The sequence below is a fragment of the Mus caroli genome, unplaced genomic scaffold (genome assembly GCF_978045245.1).
Source record: "Mus caroli unplaced genomic scaffold, Mus_caroli_1 scaffold_6, whole genome shotgun sequence".
Classification (NCBI taxonomy): Eukaryota; Metazoa; Chordata; class Mammalia; order Rodentia; family Muridae; genus Mus; species Mus caroli.
Genome location: NW_028227261.1, coordinates 52494865 through 52514896, shown reverse-complemented (window position 1 = coordinate 52514896; position 20032 = coordinate 52494865). Strand labels below are relative to the sequence as shown.

Here is a 20032-nt window from a genome sequence, read left to right as displayed (position 1 = left end):
TAAAAATAATGAAGAGAGTCTCAGGGACCTGAGAGATTATCGTGCTCAGGTGAGCAGCATATCAAAGGGGGGAGAAATTGTCACGGGATAAGGCACCTGAAAACAATAGTTGAAAAGGCATAGGACTTAGCATAGACTGAAGAAACTGAATGAGCTTTGAAGAAGAAGGCTCTAAAGACTTACCATAGATAGACTACTGAAACCAGGAGGCACATATGAATGTATACATATACATATGTATACGCATATGCATATACTCACCAAAAACTATAGATATACTACTGAAAACAGGAGACACATGTGTATGTATATATATAGGCATATGCAACATGAGCATACACATAAACATAGACATGGACACATATCCAGGAAGATAAACAGAAAGCAGTGAAAGGAGGGAAATATATTTATAAAAAGAAAATTATTTGAATGTCGACACACTTTTCATTAGAAACAGGAGATTGGAGAACTTTCATATGTTCTTTGAATGAATTCTGGATGAAAAGAACTGTTCACCCAGAAGTCTGTGTTGAAAATACCCAGTTAAAATTAGGAGAAACTGAGGCTCAGTTAGTAAAGTGCTTGTTGCAAGCTTGAGGACTTGAGCTCAAGGTGGAAAACCTGGGTCTAGGCAGAGCCTGATGGTGCATGTCCCCTACACTGGGGACACAGAGGCAGGAGGATCTCTGACGCCAGCCTGGTCAACATAGTGAGTTCTAGGTTAGCCAGGGTTACATGGTGAGACCTTGCCTAAAGGAAGCAGCAATGCAGCAGGAGCAGCTGGAGCAGCAGGAGCAGCTGGAGCAGCAGCAGCAGCAGCAGCAGCAGCAGCTAGTAATTAACACCTAATTCAGAATGAATGTGTCCCTGAGGCTTACTGGCAAGCCAGTCTAGTCAAACTGTTGAATTCAAAATCATTTTTTTAAAAAAAAATCCTCAAAAAAAAAATGTAGAGCAACTAAAGACTGAGCACTTCGGTTGCCCTTTGACTTCTACATGTATATAGGAGCATTTACATGCACATCTGAGCACACACAATACACAGAGAGACAAATAAAAGTGCGTAAAGCAAGCATACTTTATTTCTTCTGATATTTATAATTGAAGAGTTACACTGTCTTATGCAGTTCTAAACGCCTAAATGACCTTGATATCTAGAAGTACACAAGGCAATCATAAGAAGGGATGGAGCCCTGGGCACAGTCGCTCATGCCTATATTCCCCAGGCTCAGGAGGCAAAGGCAGGAAGACAGCAGCAAGTTCCAGGCCTGCCTCGTACACCTCACACGCTCAAGGCAAGCCATGGTACATAACAAAACCTTGCCTTAAAAACCCCAAAGCTCCGTCAATGGAAAGAGAGGCCCATTGGACTTGCAAACTTTATATGCCCCAGTACAGGGGAACGCCAGGGCCAAAAAGTGGGAGTGGGTGGGTAGGGGAGTGGGGGGGGTATGGGGAACTTTTGGGATAGCATTGGAAATGTAAATAAGGAAAATACAAATACATACATATATATATATATATATATATATATATATATAAACAAAAAAACCCCAAAGCACCTGCCAACATGAAAGACAGAGAGGTAGGCTTTACGTGACCTAGTAACATGTTGACATCAGTGGACTTTGGTAAGTTATATGTGCATAAAGCATGTCACAGATAAGTCACTAATTGAACAGATACACAAATATCAACTAAAGAACAAGCACACACATGCCTAAGTAAAAAGGTGACTAAAAAAGGATTAACTTACAAGAAGGCAGTAAAAAAAAAAAAAAAAAAAACAGAAAAATGAAATAAAAACAGAAAACAAATAATGGAAGATTAAATGTTCTAAATATGCAAATTTAGAAGCACCCAACCAAAGCAGTCGGCAGCAAACAACAAGACTATCTCAATTGGGGTAGAAGGTGAAGAGCCACACCCAAGTTTGTCCTCTGGCATCCATTTTTACCCGTGTAGTGCACACATACATAAACTTTCACACTCACACAATACATAAACCTGCACACATGCATATACATGAAAAAAATTAGAGAGACAGTGACAAAGACAGACACTACCTCAGAGTAAAAGGTTGGAATACAATTTTCCAAGCAAATGGTCCCAAGAGACAAACTGGAGTAGCCATTTTAATATCAAATAAAACAACTTTCAACCAAAAGTTATCAAAAAGGATAAGGAAGGACACTTCATACTGGTCAAAGGAAAAACCTACCAAGAGGAAGTTTCAATTCAGAACATCTATGTTCCAAGTGCAAGGGCACCCACATTCATAAAAGAAACTTTACTAACATTCAAAGCATACCTCGCACTCACACAATAATAGACTTGAACACCCCATTCTCAGCAATGGATAGATCATGGAAACAGAAACTAAACAGAGACACAGTGAAACTAACAGAAGTTATGAACCAAATAAATCTAATAGATATTTATAGAACATTTCATCCTAAAGCAAAAGAATATACTTTCTTCTCAGCACCTCATGGTACCTTCTCCAAAATTGACCATATAATTGGCCACAAAACAGGCCTCAACAGATACAAGAACATTGAAATAATCCCATGCACCCTATCAAATTGCCATAGATTAAGGCTGGTCTTAAATTCCAACAAAAACAATGGAAAACACACATACACATGGAAACTGAACAACACTTTACTCAATGATAACTTGGCCAAGGAAGAAATAAAGAAAAATTAAAGACTTTTTAGAATTTAATGAAAATGAAGACACATCATACCAAAACTTATGGGACACAATGAAAGCAGTGGTAAGAGGAAAACTCATAGCTCTGAGTGCCTCCAGAAGAAAATTGGAGAGAGCATACACTAGCAGCTTAACAGCACACCTGAAAGCTCTAGAACAAAAAGAAGCAAATAGACCCAAGAGAAATAGACAGCAGGAAATAATCAAACTCACAGCTGAAATCAACCAAGTGGAAACAAAAAGAACTATAGAGATTCAACAAAGCCAGGTGCTGGTTCTTTGAGAAAACCAACAAGATAGATAAACCCTTAGCCAGAGTAGCCAGAGGGCACAGAGACAGTATCCAAATTAATAAAATCAGAAATGAAAAGGGAGACATAACAACAGAAATGATGGAAATTAAAAAAATCATCAGATCCTACTACAAAAGTTTATACTCAACTAAGTTGGAAAATCTGGATGAAATGGACAATTTTCTAGACACATACAAGGTGCCAAAGTTAAAACAGGATCAGATAAACCATCTAAACAGTCCCATAAGCCCTAAAGAAACAGAAGCAGTCATTAATAGTCTCCCAACCAAAAAAAGCCCAGGACCAAATGAGTTTAGTGGAGAATTCTATCAGACCTTTAAAGAAGACCTAATACCAATGCTCTTGAAACTATTCCACAAAATAGAAACAGAAGGTACACTACTCAATTCATTCTATGAAATCACAGTTACGCTTATACCTAAACCACACAAAGACCAAACAAAGAAAAGAGAACTTCAGACCAATCTCCCTTATCTCCAAATATCCCTTATGAATATTGATGCAAAAATACTCATTAAAATTCTTGCCAACCGAATCCAAGAACACATCAAAATGATCATTCACAACGATCAAGTAGGCTTCATCTCAGGGATGCAGAGATGATGGTTCAATATACAGAAATCCATCAACATAACCCACTACATAAACAATCTCAAAGGAAAAAAATGATCATTTCATTAGATGCTGAAAAAGTACTTGACAAAATTCAGCATCCCTTCATGTTAAAAGTCTTGGAAAGATCAGGAATTCAAAGCCCATACCTAAGATATGTAAAAGCATAGTAAAAGCAATATACAGCAAACCAGTAGCCAACTTCAAACTAAATGGAGAGAAACTTGAAGCAATCGCACTAAAATCAAAGACTAGACAAGGCTTCCCACTCTCTCACTCTCTATTCAACATAGTACTTGAAATTCTAGCTAGAGCAACTAGACAACAAAAGGAGGTCAAAGGGATATAAATTGGAAAGGAATAACTCAAAGTATTGTTTACAGATGATATGATCATATACTTAAGTGACCCCCCAAATTCCACCAAAGAATTCCTAAAGTTGATAAACAACTTCAGCAAAGTGGCTGGATATAAAATTAACTAAAAAAAAAAAAAATCAGTAGCCTTCCTCTACTCAAAGGATAAACAGGCTGAGAAAGAAATTAGGGAAATGATACCCTTCACAATAGTCACAAACAATATCATATGCCTTGGTGTGACTCTAACCAAGGAAGTGAAAGATCTGTATGACAAGTAATTCAGGTCTCTGAAGAAAAAAATCGAAGATCTCAGAAGATGGAATGATCTCCTATGATCATGGATTGGTAGGATTAATATAGTAAAAAAAAAAAAATGGCCATCTTGCCAAAAGCAATCTACAGATTCAATGCAATCCCCATCAAAATTCCAAGTCAATTCTTCACAGAGTTAGAAAGAGCAATCTGCAAATTCATTTGGAATAATTAAAAACCTAGGATAGCAAAAACTATTCTCAACAATAAAAGAATTTCTAGGGGAATAACCATGCCTGACTTCAAGCTGTCCTACAGAGCAATTGTGATTAAAAACTGCATTGTACTGGTACAGTGACAGACAGGTAGATCAATGGAATAGAATTGAAGACCCAGAAATGAACCCACATACCTATGATCACTTGATCTTTGACAAAGGAGCTAAAACCATCCAGTGGAAAAAAGACACCATTTTCAACAAATGGTGCTGGTTCAACTGGTGGTCAGCATGTAGAAAAATGCAAACCAACCCATTCTTATCTCCTTGCACAAAGCTCAAGTTCAAGAGGATCAAGGACCTCCACATAAAACCAGATACACTGAAACTTATAGAGGAGAAAGTGGGGAAGAGCCTCAAACACATGGGCACAGGGGGAAAATTCCTGAACAGAACACCAGTGGCTTATGCTGTTAAGATCAAGAATTGACAAGTGGGACCTCATAAAATTGCAAAGTTTCTGTAAGGCAAAGGACAGTGTCAATGAGACAAAACGGCAACCAACAGATTGGGAAAAGATCTTTATGAATCCTACATCCTATAGAGGGCTACTGTCTAATATATATAAAGAACTCAAGATGTTAGACTCCAGAGAACCAAATAACCCTATTAAAAAATGGGAAACAGAGCTAAACAGAGAATTCTCAACTGAGGAAACTGAATGGCCGTGAAGCACATAAAGAAAAACCTTAGAAATTTGGGAAATGCAAATCAAAACAACCCTGAGATTCCACCTCACACCAGTCAGAATGGCTAAGATCAAAACCTCAGGTGACAGCAGATGCTGGCAAGAATGTGGAGAAAGAGGAACACTCCTCCATTACTGGTGGGATTGCAAGCTGGTACATCCACTCTGGAAATCAGTATGGTGGTTCCTTAGAAAACTGGACATAGTCCTCCTGAGGATCCAGTTATTCCACTCCTGGGCATATACCCAGAAGATTCTCTAACATGTAATAAGGACACACATGCTCCACTACATTCATAGAAGCCATATTTATAATAGTCAAAAGCTGGAAACAACCTAGATGTCCTTCAACAGAGGAATGGATACAGAAAATGTGGTACATTTACACAGTGGAGTACTACTCAGCTATTAAAAATGATGAATTTATGAAATTCTTAGCCAAATGGATAGAACTAGAAAATACCATCCTGAGTGAGGTAATCCAATCGAAACAGAACACACATGGTATGCACTCACTGATAAATGGATATTAGCCCAAAAGCTCTAAATAACCAGGATACAATCACAGACCACATGAAGCTTAATAAGAAGGAAGGCCAAAGTGTGGTACTTCAGTCCTTCTTAGAAGGAGAACAAAATACTCACAGGAGCAAATATGGAGATAAAGTGTTGAACTGAGACTGAAGGAAAGGCCGTCCAGAGACTGTCCCACCTGGGGATTCACCCCATATACAGTTACCAAATCCAGACACCATTGTGGGTGGTAAGAAGTGCATGCTGAAAGGAGCCTGATATGGCTGTCTCCTGAGAGACTCTGGCAGAGCCTTACAAATACAGAAGCAGATGTTTGCGGTCAACCATTGGACTGAGCATGGGGTCCACAGTAGAAGAGTTAGAGAAAGGACTGAAGGAGTTGAAGGGGTTTGCATCTCCATAGGAAGAACAACAATATCAACCAACCAGACCCCCCAGAACTCCCGGGGACTAAGCCATCAACAAAGGAGTACACATGACTCCAGCTGCATATGTAGCAGAGGATGGCCTTGTCATACATCAATGGGAGGAGAGGTCCTTGGTCTTATGAAGGCTTGATAGATGCCCCAGTGTAGGTGAATTGAGGGCAGAGAGGTGGGAGTGGGTGGGTGGGTGGAGGAGCATCCCTCATAGAAGCAGGGGGAGGGAGGATGTGATAGGGTGTTTCTGGGAGGGAGGGAAACTGGGAAAGGGGATAACATTTAAAATGTAAATAAAGAAAATATCTAATAAAAATAAAATTAAAAAAAATAGAGAGAGGAAGCAAAGATGCACTAGAGAAAAACTTGAAAACGGGACTGGATGTGGTGATAAATGCCTTTAATCCCAACCCTCAGTCTGAGTGAGAGGCCCTCTGTGAATTCAAGGCCACTGGGTTCCAGGCCCTATCTCAAACAACAACCAACTTCAGACAGGCATCCAAAGAAAAACAAACACAAAACTGAATCCAGGACAGTGTGAACGTGAAGGCTGAATGCCTGAGTCCAATACTTGTGCTCAGTGGATGGGAACGTGAGAAGCCCTGGGAGGACATCCTGCAAACTGGGGATGCAGTCTGGCTTTTGCCCAGGATACTTTCCTTGTATTTTTGGGTCCCGGTCTTTAGCAGGCAAACTTGCTTTACTTGAATATCCAGATCGTTTTGCAGTTAGCAAAGTTTCTGGAATGTTGTAAGAATCATACAAATCCCAGGTAGTGGCCACTACACCTAAACAGACAGAAAAAGTAAAAGGATTTTGAAGCAAATTCTAGTGCAGGTTTGTATATAACTAGTTATTGAACAATATAAAATGAGTTTCTACTAAAACTGTGTTAATTTTAACAGCACTAGCAGGAAAACGACAAAGGAATATTTCGTGAGGGTACCTCAGGAGACCCTGAGTTGCCTCTCTAGTAGCATCTAGAGGTGCTGTCTTCTTCGAGGGTTAGCCCCAGGTTACCTCACTCTCCCTTGTTCCTTCCTCCTTCCTACCCAGGCCCAGGAAGCATCATCAACCTGTCCCTGCAGGGCTGTCAGGGAATACAGGCTTGGACAACACCCAGACAATGTCTTTGCTAGTGGCTAACACACAACTTCTATTTTACAGATCTGCTTGTGGGAAGCATCTCCCTCCTTTTTACTCAGTAGAGTTCTCTAAACACCAATTTAGGTAAAAACATTATATCTGCCGGGAAAATGACATTGTCAAAAACCTAATTAAATTTATCCAAATCATCAAATATGGCAACGGTGACCAAAGATAAGCTGGAAACATCATTGATCTTCAAATATTAACTTCAAAAGTCTCCATACCCCCCTTGCTGTTGATTTTTGTAGCAATAATATTAACCTTGGGTACCACATTGCTCCTGCTGACCCTTTAAGCTTTCAGTTAGAGAATGATGTGGGGTTTTGTTTTGTGTTTAAGAATGATGTTTTAATAAAGAACTGTTTCCTTAAAAAGAGAGATGAAATCTGGGCTTTGTAAATATAGTCTCTTTCCTAGTAAACCACTCAATAGAAAACCAAGGTACTCAGCAAGAAGGAGAAGGAAGAGGAGGTGGAAGAGAAAGATAATGGGGAAGAGGAGGAGGATAGGGAAGAGAAAGGATAGGAAGAGGGAGAGGAGGAGAGGGAGAAGGAACAGGAGGGGGAGGAAGGGAGATTAAAGGTGGTGGAGGCGGTTCTTCGGTATCTAATGATTGTTTTCGATGAATAAGAACATTAAATTTCACAATAAGATAGATAGCTAATAACTTAATAGCTTTTTACAAAGTCGTGCACAAAAAACTTTTGTGATATACTTTGACAAATTGATAGGATATAACCTTTTGAAAACTGAATTACCTGTATTTTTCCATCATTTAACTGCAATTTTAGTAAGTGCATCATAGGACTGTGTGGTTCCATGTTACTAATAACTGATGCTGACTACTGCTTTTAGTGTGAGCCATTATCATATTTGATCACTTTGCTAACTTTAACCCACAAAGCTGCGTATAGCAAGTATGTTCAGGACTTGGTTTTGTTTTTGAGATAGGAGCTCATGTAGCCTAGGCTAGCCTCAAATTAGTTATGTGGTCCAAGGTTATATTGATTTCTTGGTTCTCTTCCCTTCCCTTCCCAGTGCTAGAATTGTCATGCCAAACGTGAGTTGTTTTCAATGTGTACATGTTAATGTAATGTGTGTGCATGTTAATGTATGTGGACAAAGTCAGATGTTCTTAAAGAACAATGCCTAGCACCTTTAAGAAAGGTCCTCTCATGCACCTAGAATTCACCAGTAAGATTAGCCTGACTTAGTGAGCCCCAGGGACTCTCCTGTCTCTGCTGGATTCACAAGCAGCATGTTACCACCATGCCTGGAATTTGTACTTGGGTTTGTAAGGATCAACAAGTCAGATCTTATGAGTGCAAGGTACTTCATCAAGAGAGCTATCTCCCCAGCCCATATGTTCAGGTTTTGTGTATCCACTATACCTCAATATAGCTGTTGCAAAACAAAATGTATAAGTTCGAGTGTCATGTTAAAAATGAAGTAACAGATAATGATCATGACTTATAAAGCCATTTTAAAAAATTATTTAATTTCTATTAGAAACTATTTCAAATTACATTCTCCCTAACTTCAGTATTCCTGGGCCTACTGGGTATCCTAAATGAACAGGTTGTGATGTGTGGGTATCTAAGCAATTAAGAATGTTCTCTTTCTGCCCCTGACTGTGAGTACATGGACTATATATTCTTTGCTTATATTATGTGAGTGTATACATATTACCAAGTCTTCTGTTAAGATATAATTCACAATAAAGTTTTTTAAAATTTGACTATGGCATAATTTATATTATATAATTTAAAAATTATAATTTTTTGTGGATCAAAAAAAGCATGTCTGGTTTTAGATAAATAATAAAAGAGATGCAGACATGAGAAAAATGGGATCAAAATACTATTCTGACTACCAATAAAGTTTATTGAGAAATAAAGTCTTGACTCTGTGGCCAAATGGATTTGCTCATTCTCCCCTTCTGAATACAGTGTATAAAATATGTGTGTGTGTGTGTTACTGGTCCATTCTCAATGCTTCTGTAGATCTCTCATCTTATGTTCATAACTGCTATAATCTCTGTATGGACTGAGCCATCGAGCAATACACATGTTCTTTGTTACATATGACAATTTCTGAGTCCTCTTCTGACGAGTATAGCCATTTTCGTTTTTTTCTAGTGATGATTTTCAGTTTTGTGCATACTTAGCCATTCTGTCAAGTCTCTTACAGAGAGCGAACATTTGAACTGTCTTTGTTTGCTTTTAATTTAGCAGCCAATATCTATTCATTATAATTAATGTATATTTAAGGTAATTACTGATGTGGAATTGCTGGTTTATAAAAAACATCTTGATATTTGTATTCGCTCTAACTTGTTTTTCAACTCCTCAGTAACTGTTCTGTGTTTAATAGATCTTCTGGTAGTCTCAATTTTATTTCATTCTTATGTTCCTTTCTTTAACTTTTAGGGTTTTTGTTGTTTAGTTTTTGGTGGATACCATTTATAGCTTACAATGATGTTTTGAAAATTAAAGCTATTGTTAATTATACTTTTCTTCAGTAGCATATTAAAACTTTCTTCCTTATACAATTCTCTCCCACTACTGTGATCTTTTTAAATTATGTTCTATATAATAAGCCCATTAACAACCTAATTATTGCCTTGTAGATCTCTTTAAAATTTTTTATTATTTATTCTTACGTTATGTGAGTGTTTTGTACCACATGCACGCAGTACCCACAGAGGCCAAAAGGCGGCACTGGAGCCCCTGGATGGGAATGACAGATGGCTGTGGTGCTGGCAATTCAACCCAAATCCTCTGGGAAAACATCGGGTGTTGTTGACTACTGTACCGCCTCTCTGGTCCCTGTGTATCTATCGATCTTAATCTATACTGCAGAAACAGGCAGCTATGAACAAAGTGACTGGTTTCAGCATTTGCCTACATATCATTTTTACTGCTGTTCACTTTTCCCCCATGTGGCTTAAGATCGCTGTCTACTGTCCTTCTGTTTTTACATAAAGGATTCTTCTCAGTATTTGTTTAAAGCTCTTCTGCCATCAATAAACTCTCTTATTAGCTTTTGCTATCCAGCAGTATCTTAATTTCTCCGTTTCTAAAGGACTTAGTATTCTTACTTGACAGCGCTCTTTTGCTTTGGCCCTTTAAATGTCTCTGTGGTTGCCCTCCATGGTTGCCAACCCAACAGAGTGATAAGAGACCACATATGTGATGGATCACTTTTCTGTTGTCACTTTCGAGACTCTCCCTGTGTCTTATGACTGACTGTGTCTTTGTGTCTTTGTGTGGATCTCCTCGTGACTATTCTTCTCAGATCAGACCCTTATTGATTTTAGAGAGACTTGACTTGTTACGTGTTCAACTATTCTTTGTGCCCTTCCTTACAGTCTCTTTAGAACCACATAGTCTCTTTACAACCACCACAGTCTCTTACTGTCTCATGGGTCCCCATTTAGTTTTTTCTCTTTTCTTTCCTTTCTGTTCCACATACTGGATCTTTTAAAACCATCCATCATTACGAATTATGGTCTCACCTTCTTTCCCGAGTCTTCTGTTGCAAACTCTAATGCATATCCTCCTCAGTGGTCGGCTTTTCATTGAGGACAAATCCCCATGTGTCTCAGGCTAGCCTTGAACTTGCTACCCAACTGAGCATGACCATGAGCTGCATCTCATCAGCACTGAGATGTTACAGAAATACAGCGCTACACTTCACTTATGCCATGCTGTGGCTCAAGACCAGGGCTTTATGCTCGTAAGAATTTCTACTTCTTGCTACCAGGCTACCAGGGAAGGAAAACCAACAGGATATCAAGGTCCTCTCATTCTTTCTCCCAATGTATCAGTCAGGCCAGTCACACCTCTTCTCTGACTCAGGAATGAAGGAAAGGCTAAAGGGAGACGGGGCATTTACTCTGGCTCCTTCATATAAAAGGGAGAATCAGGGTAAGCAACAAACATCTACCAACCTGACACAAATACTCTTCTGCTAAAAATCAATGGCCGTGCTTCTTGTGAAAGAAAACTAGCTCCTGACTCTGTTCAGAAATAGCTGCAACCAAGATTCTAGATGGCCTTTTTCCTAGCTATTCCTTTGTCCACACACCACAGGCTTTTGCTTACATGGTACCCTCAGAGATGTTCATTTGTAAACACTGAGAGGCAGTAAGTGTAGTACTTAAGAATGCAGGTTCTAAGACAAAAGCAACTTAGGTTCCTTCACTTGGCTGTCTCCTCATCTATGAAACGGGGAATAAAGATCAAACCCACTCTAAAGAGTAACGTGAGCATTGGCCTAGTTACTGTAGGAGAATGCAAAGACTGGAACATACAATGTTTGTTTTGGTAGTTGTTTGGTAGTGAACCGTATTGTAAAATAATTTTTATAAATAAATGAAGAGTACAAACTCTGATATGGGGTGAATATAAACCAGGTTGGACAATTATGTTACTCTTACTCTACAGAACTGTTTCTTGTTAACTTATAGCATTCTGAAAGTTATAAATTATAGTAAGTTATCTGGACAAATCAATTTCCATTTTTTCATATATTCATTTATTCATATAGTTTAAAATGTGTTGACTGACAGACTCAAGGAACATATATTCAAATATAACAGTTTACCAACAAGAATAAAGCATATTACCTTTTTCTTCCAGTATGATTTTTTCACACTGAACCTCTTTATTCTTTGGTGCTCCATTAAATGTCTGCATCATTCTTTCTACATATAAGTCATTGCCTAATCTATTTCTACAAAGGGTTTCATAATTCTTATTTTTCTCTCTGTAAAAAAAAATATAACTAATTAATAGAAATTACTATCAACAGACATCATCTTTCTATGCTACTTGTCCTCAAAGCACTTTCGTGAACTAGAGTGTAACAAAATAAGAAGTGAGTGTGAAAAGCTCCTTAAGGAGAGATTTTATTATGTCACCAGCAAAAGGCCACTCCACGCTGTGCTTCCCAAGGCGCAAACTGCTTTCAGTGTTCACCAATAACATGTTAGCACTCTGTTTAGAGAACTTATGAATTTTAATAGGAACATCTAAAGCTACAAGTTCTTTCCAAGTATTACTTTTGTAGCATTGCGTGCATGCTGTATTCATAACTGGTTAGTTCTGAGTATTTTTAAATTCACATTTTGTTGTTTGGTTGGTTGGATTTGTTTGTTTGTTTGTTTGTTTGTTGAGACAGGGTTGGTCTCTGTGCAACAATCACTGGCTGTCCTGGATTTGCTTGGTAGACTAGGCTGATCTCAAACTCACAGAGATCCACCTGCCTCTGCCTCCTGAGTGCTGGGACTAAAGGTGTACGCCACTATGCCCAGCTTCAATTCACATTTTAATTTGATTACTCTAGAAAATTATTTCTGCACTCCCAGTGTGTATGTGGATATCTTACTTAGGACTTATAATTTTTCATTTCAATGTGGTCAAACAACTTAGTGAAATTCATTTTGAAGTTTTAATTTAAAATTATTATACCTCCCTTTCATTATGAAGTGATCTTTCCCTTAAAAAAAAAAACTCTGCTTTTTCTGAAGGTTCTGTATCTTTTTTCCCCTAATTTTCTTCTACTTAAAATCTCTTCTTTGGGGGTATCGAGATTTAAGAGCCCTCGTGGTTCTTTCAGAAGGTCCCAAGTTTGCTTCCCAGCATCCATATCAGGACATTCTGAACCATATGTAACTCCAGGAAATGTGACTCGCTCTTATGGCCTCTCCTAGCACCTCCCCTCCCTCCCCTCTCCCTCTCTCCCTCCCCTCTCCTCCCACCCCAAACCCCACCCCCTCACACACACACACTTTTAAAATACCCTTTCTCTCTACATTTGGTATTCAGGGGTGTCTGGACAAAGAACTGAGGCCATTTCTTTCTATTTTTTTCTTCTATAGAAAAGGCTCTGTTGGTAGCTCAGGAAAGCCTCTCCTCTCCAAACCTCCCATGAACAGTCCTCAGTGATTTGTTGCATGTATGAAACACTCACATTTTAGACCATTACTTTTTTTGGTTTTGTTTTGTTTTTTCGAGACAGGGTTTCTCTGTATAGCCCTGGCTATCCTGGAACTCACTCTGTAGACCAGGCTGGCCTTGAACTCAGAGATCCGCCTGCTACTGCCTCCCGAGTGCTGGGATTAAAGGCATTATATAATCCATTTTTTTTTACATTTTATTTTGTGTAATTTTTCAGACCTATTTTGAGGTCATTAAATCTTTTTTTAATTTTTTTATTAGGTATTTTCCTCATTTACATTTCGAATGCTATCCCAAAAGTCTCCCATACCCACCCACCCCCACTCCCCTACCCACCCACTCCCCCTTTTTGGCACTGGCGTTCCCCTGTACTGGGGCATATAAAGTTTGCAAGTCCAATGGGCCTCTCTTTCCAGTGATGGCCGACTAGGCCATTTTTGATACATATGCAGCTAGAGACAAGAGCTCCTGGGTACTGGTTAGTTCATATTGTTGTTCCACCTATAGGGTTGCAGTTCCATTTAGCTCCTTGGGTACTTTCTCTAGCTCCTCCATTGGGGTTCCTATGATCCATCCAATAGCTGACTGTGAGCATCCACTTCTGTGTTTGCTAGGCCCCGGCATAGTCTCACAAGAGAGACCTATATCTGGGTCCTTTCGGCAAAATCTTGCTAGTGTATGCAATGGTGTCAGCGTTTGGAAGCTGATTATGGGATGGATCCCTGGATATGGCAATCACTAGATGGTTCATCCTTTCATCACAGCTCCAAATTTTGTCTCTGTAATTCCTTCCATGGGTGTTTTGTTTCCATTTCTAAGAAGGGGCAAATTGTCCACACTTTGGTCTTCGTTCTTCTTGAATTTCATGCGTTTAGCAAATTGTATCTTATATCTTGGGTATTCTAAGTTTCTGGGCTAATATCCACTTATCAGTGAGTACATATTGTGTGAGTTCTTTTGTGATTGTGTTACCTCACTCAGGATGATGTCCTCCAGGTCCATCCATTTGCCTAGAAATTTCATAAATTCATTCTTTTTAATAGCTGAGTAGTACTCCATTGTGTAAATGTACCACATTTCCTGTATCCATTCCTCTGTTGAGGGGCATCTGGGTTCTTTCCAGCTTCTGGCTATTATAAATAAGGCTGCTATGAACATAGTGGAGCATGTGTCCTTTATACCGGTTGGAATATCTTGTGGATATATGCTCAGGAGAGGTATTGCTGGATCCTCCAGTAGAACTATGTCCAATTTTCTGAGGAACCGTCAGAATGATTTCAAGAGTGGTTGTACAAGCTTGCAATCCCACCAACAATGGAGGAGTATTCCTCTTGCTCCGCATCCTCTCGAGCATCTGCTGTCGCCTGACTTTTTGATCTTAGCCATTCTGACTAGTGTGAGGTGGAATCTCAGGGTTGTTTTGAATTGCTTTTCCCTGATGATTAAGGATGTTGAACATTTTTTCAGGTGCTTCTCTGCCATTCGGTATTCCTCAGGTGAGAATTCTTTGTTCAGCTCTGAGCCCCATTTTTTAATGGGGTTATTTGATTTTCTGGAGTCCACCTTCTTGAGTTCTTTTTATATATTGGATATTAGTCTCCTATCTGATTTCGGATAGGTAAAGATCCTTTCCCAATCTGTTGGTGGTCTTTTTGTCTTATTGACGGTGTCTTTTGCCTTGCAGAAGCTTTGCAATTTTATGAGGTCCCATTTATCGATTATCGATCTTACAGCACAAGCCATTGCTGTTCTATTCAGGAATTTTTCCCCGGTACCCATATCTTCGAGGCTTTTCCCTACTTGATCCTCTATAAGTTTCAGTGTCTCTGGTTTTATGTGGAGTTCCTTAATACACTTAGATTTGACCTTAGTACAAGGAGATAGAAATGGATCAGTTCTCATTCTTCTACATGATAACCGCCAGTTGTGCCAGCACCATTTGTTGAAAATGCTGTCTTTTTTCCACTGGATGGTTTTAGCTCCCTTGTCGAAGATCAAGTGACCATAGGTGTGTGGGTTCATCTCTGGATCTTCAATTCTATTGTATTCATCTACTTGTCTGTCGCTATACCAGTACCATGCAGTTTTTATCACAATTGCTCTGTAGTACAGCTTTAGGTCAGGCATGGTGATTCCACCAGAGGTTCTTTTATCGTTGAGAAGAGTTTTTGCTATCCTAGGTTTTTTGTTATTCCAGATGAATCTGCCGATTGCCCTTTCTAATTCGTTGAAGAATTGAGTTGGAATTTTGATGGGGATTGCATTGATTCTGTAGATTACTTTTGGCAAGATAGCCATTTTTAATATATTGATCCTGCCAATCCATGAGCATGGGAGATTTTTCCATCTTCTGAGATCTTCTTTAATTTCTTTCTTCAGAGACTTGAAGTTCTTATCATACAGATCTTTCACTTCCTTAGTTAAGAGTCATACCAAGGTATTTTATATTATTTGTGACTATTGAGAAGGGTGTTGTTTCCCTAGTTTCTTTCTCAGCCTGTTTATCCTTTGTGTACAGAAAGGCCATTGACTTGTTTGAGTTAATTTTATATCCAGCTACTTCACTGAAGCTGTTTATCAGGCTTAGGAGTTCTCTGGTAGAATTTTTAGGGTCACTTATATATACTATCATATCATCTGCAAAAAGTGATATTTTGACTTCTTCCTTTCCAATTTGTATCCCCTTGATCTCCTTTTGTTGTCTAATTGCTCTGGGTAGGACTTCAAGTACAATGTTGAATAGTAGGGAGAGAGTGGACAGCCTTGTCTAGTCCCTGATTTTAGTGGGATTTCTTCCAGCTTCTCACCTTTTACTTTGATGTTGGCTACTGGTTTGCTGTCGATTGCTTTTATCATGTTTAGGTATGGGCCTTGAATTCCTGATCTTTCCAAGACTTTTATCATGAATGGGTGCTGGATTTTGTCAAAGGCTTTCTCAGCATCTAACGAGATGATCATGTGGTTTTTGTCTTTGAGTTTGTTTATACACTGGATTACGTTGATGGATTTCCATATATTGAACCATCCCTGCATCCATGGGATGAAACCTACTTGGTCAGTATGGATGATTGTTTTGATGTGTTCTTGGATTTGGTTAGCAAGAACTTTATTGAGGACTTTTGCATTGATATTCATAAGGTAAATTGGTCTGAAGTTCTCTATCTTTGTTGGGTCTTTTTGTGGTTTAGGTATCAGAGTAATTGTGGCTTCATAGAATGAGTTGGGTAGAGTACCTTCTGTTTTTATTTTGTGGAATAGTTTGTGAAGAACTGGGATTAGATCTTCTTTGAAGGTCTGATAGAACTCTGCACTAAACCCATCTGGTCCTGGGCTTTTTTTGGTTGGGAGACTATTAATGACTGCTTCTATTTCTTTGGGGGATATAGGGCTATTTAGATCATTAACCTGATCTTGATTCAACTTTGGTACCTGGTATCTGTCTAGGAACTTCTCCATTTCATCCAGGTTCTCCAGTTTTGTTGAGTACAGCCTTTGGTAGAAGGATCTGATGGTGTTTTGGATGTCTTCAGGATCTGTTGTTATGTCTCCTTTTTCATTTCTGATTTTGTTAATTAGGATGCTTTCCCTGTGCCCTCTAGTGAGTCTGGCTAAGGGTTTATCTATCTTGTTGATTTTCTCAAAGAACCAGCTCCTTGATTGGTTGATTCTTTGAATAGTTCTTCTTGTTTCCACTTGGTTGATTTCACCCCTGAGTTTGATTATTTCCTGCTGTCTACTCCTTTTGGGTGAATTTGCTTCCTTTTGTTCTAGAGCTTTTAGGTGTGTTGTTAAGCTGCTAATGTGTGCTCTCTCTAGTTTCTTTTTGGAGGCACTCAGAGCTATGAGTTTTCCTCTTAGAAATGCTTTCATTGAGTCCCATAAGTTTGGGTATGTTGTGGCTTCATTTTCATTGAACTCTAAAAAGTCCTTGATTTCTTTCTTTATTCCTTCCTTGACCAAGGTATCATTGAGAAGAGTGTTGTTCAGTTTCCATGTGAATGTTGGCTTTCTATTATTTATTTTGTTATTGAAGATCAGCCTTAGTCCATGGTGATCTGATAGGATGCATGGGACAATTTCAATATTTTTGTATCTGTTGAGGCTTGTTTTGTGCCCAATTATGTAGTCAGTTTTGGAGAAGGTACCATGAGGTGCTGAGAAGAAGGTATATCCTTTTGTTTTAGGATAAAATGTTCTGTAGATATCTGTCAGATCCATTTGTTTCATAACTTCTGTTAGTTTCACTGTGTCCCTGTTTAGTTTCTGTTTCCATGATCTGTCCATTGGTGAAAGTGGTGTATTGAAGTCTCCCACTATTATTGTGTGAGGTGCAATATGTGCTTTGAGGTTTACTAAAGTTTCTTTAATGAATGTGGCTGCCCTTGTATTTGGAGCATAGATATTCAGGATTGATAGTTCCTCTTGGAGGATTTTACCTTTGATGAGAATGAAGTGCCCTTCCTTGTCTTTTTTGATGACTTTGGGTTGGAAGTCAATCTTATCAGATATTATAATGGCTACTCCAGCTTGTTTCTTCCTACTATTTGCTTGGAAAATTGTTTTCCAGCCTTTCATTCTGAGGTAGTGTCTATCTTTTTCTCTGAGATGAGTTTCCTTTAAGCAGCAAAATGTTGGGTCCTGTTTCTGTAGCCAGTCTGTTAGTCTATGTCTTTTTATTGGGGAGTTGAGTCCATTGATATTAAGAGATATTAGGGAGAAGTAATTGTTGCTTCCTTTTATTTTTGTTGTTAGAGTTGGTGTTCTGTTCTTGTGGCTGTCTTCTTTTAGGTTTGTTGAGGGATTACCTTCTTGCTTTTTCTAGGACGTGGTTTCCGTCCTTGTATTGGTTTTTTTCTGTTATTATCCTTTGAAGGGCTGGATTCCTGGAAAGATAATGTGTGAATTTGGTTTTGTCGTGTAATACTTTGGTTTCTCCATCTATGTTAATTGAGAGTTTGGCTGGGTATAATAGCCTGGGCTGGAATTTGTGTTCTCTTAGTGTCTGTATAACATCTGTCCAGGATCTTCTGGCTTTCATAGTCTCTGGTGAAAAATCTGGTGTAATTCTGATAGGCTTGCCTTTATATGTTACTTGGCCTTTTTCTCTTACTGCTTTTAGTATTCTATCTTTATTTAGTGCATTTGTTGTTCTGATTATTATGTGTCCGGAGGAATTTCTTTTCTGGACCAGTCAATTTGGAGTTCTGTAGGCTTCTTGTATGTTCATGGGCATCTCTTTCTTTAGATTTGGGAATTTTTTTCTATAATTTTGTTGAAGATATTTGCCGGTCTTTTGAGTTGAAAATCTTCATTCTCATCCACTCCTATTATCCGTAGGTTTGGTCTTCTCATCGTTTCCTGGATTTCCTGGATGTTTTGAGTTAGGATATATATATTTTTATGATATATTTATTTTATGTGTATGAGTATACTATAGCTGCAGACACACCAGAAGAGGATGTCGGATCCCATTTCAGATGGTTGTGAGCCACCATGTGGTTGCTGGGATTTGAACTCAGGACCCCTGGAAGAGCAGTCAGTGCTCTTAACCACTGAGCCATCTCTCCAGCCCCGAGTTAGGATATTTTTGCATTTTCCATTTTCTTTGATTGTTGTGCCAATGTTCTCTATGGAATCTTCTGCACCTGAGATTCTCTCTTCCATCTCTTGTATTCTGTTGCTGATGCTCGTATCTATGTTTCCAGATTTCTTTCCTAGGGTTTCTATCTCCAGCGTTGCCTCACTTTGGGTTTTCTTTATTGTGTCTACTTCCCTTTTTAGGTCTTGGATGGTTTTATTCAATTCCCATCACCTGTTTGGTTGTATTTTCCTGCAATTCTTTAAGGTATTTTTGTGCTTCCTCTTTAATGTCTTCTACCTGTTTAGCAGTGTTCTGTATTTCTTTAAGTGATTTATTTAAGTCCTTCTTGATGTCCTCTATCATCATCATGAGATATGCTTTTAAATCCGGGTCTAGCTTTTCGGGTGTGTTGGAGTGCCCTGGACTGGGTGAAGTGGGAGTGCTGGGTTCTGATGATGGTGAGTGGTCTTGGTTTCTGTTAGTAAGATTCTTATGTTTACATTTCGCCGTCTGGTAATCTCTGGAGTTAGTTGTTATAGTTGTCTCTGTTTAGAGATTGTTCCTCTGGTGATTCTGTAACCCTCTATCAGCAGACCTGGGAGACTAGCTCTCTCCTCTGAGTTTCAGTGGTCAGAGCAGTCTCTGCAGGCAAGCTCTCCTCTTACAGGGAAGGTGAACAGTTATCTGATGTTTGGACCTCCTCCTGGCCGAAGATGAAGGCCCAAAACAGGACCTTTCCCAGAAGCTGTGTTGCTTTGGCCTGTCACAGAAGCTGTTGTTTCAGTAGTTCACACGCTTACCTGTGCAGACTACTTTCTGTGGAGTCCCGGAACCAAGATGGCTTCCTCGGATCCTGAGGCAAAAGCCTCCAGGGCCGGGTGGACACCTGTCCTCTGGCCAGGAAGGTGGCCTGATGACTGGAGCCCGAAAATGGCGCTGCCTCATAAGCTCTGTGGCTCTCGCCTGTCCCAGAAGCTGTTGCTTCTCGAGGTCATTAAATCTTTACTCAGTTATGTTTTAGCTAATGCTTGCTTTTTGACATTTGCATAAAGTTCTTATTAAAAAAATGCATCATTCTGAGCTTCTTAATGTAAATGTGTTGACTGTCTTGATTGCTGTAATGTTTTATAACTATTTCATATTTTGTGTCCAATCATGCCATATCTCTA

The 20032-nt window shown here is 39.1% G+C and overlaps 1 protein-coding gene across 2 annotated transcripts in view; it reads right to left on the bottom strand.

Annotated features, from left to right (window-relative positions):
* Positions 1-20032, bottom strand: part of Dnai4 (dynein axonemal intermediate chain 4) — an 88438-nt gene that overhangs the window by 39551 nt on the left and 28855 nt on the right. The window contains exons 6-7 of one of the 2 annotated variants that reach the window (XM_085839136.1): positions 11950-12089; positions 6826-6958 (exon numbers count right to left, since the gene is read on the bottom strand). The exons of the other annotated variant lie outside the window; for it this stretch is intronic. Coding sequence (XP_085695262.1) covers positions 6826-6958; positions 11950-12089 — 273 coding nt within the window. The remainder of the gene's footprint in view (positions 1-6825; positions 6959-11949; positions 12090-20032) is intronic. 2 annotated transcript variants of the gene reach the window in all.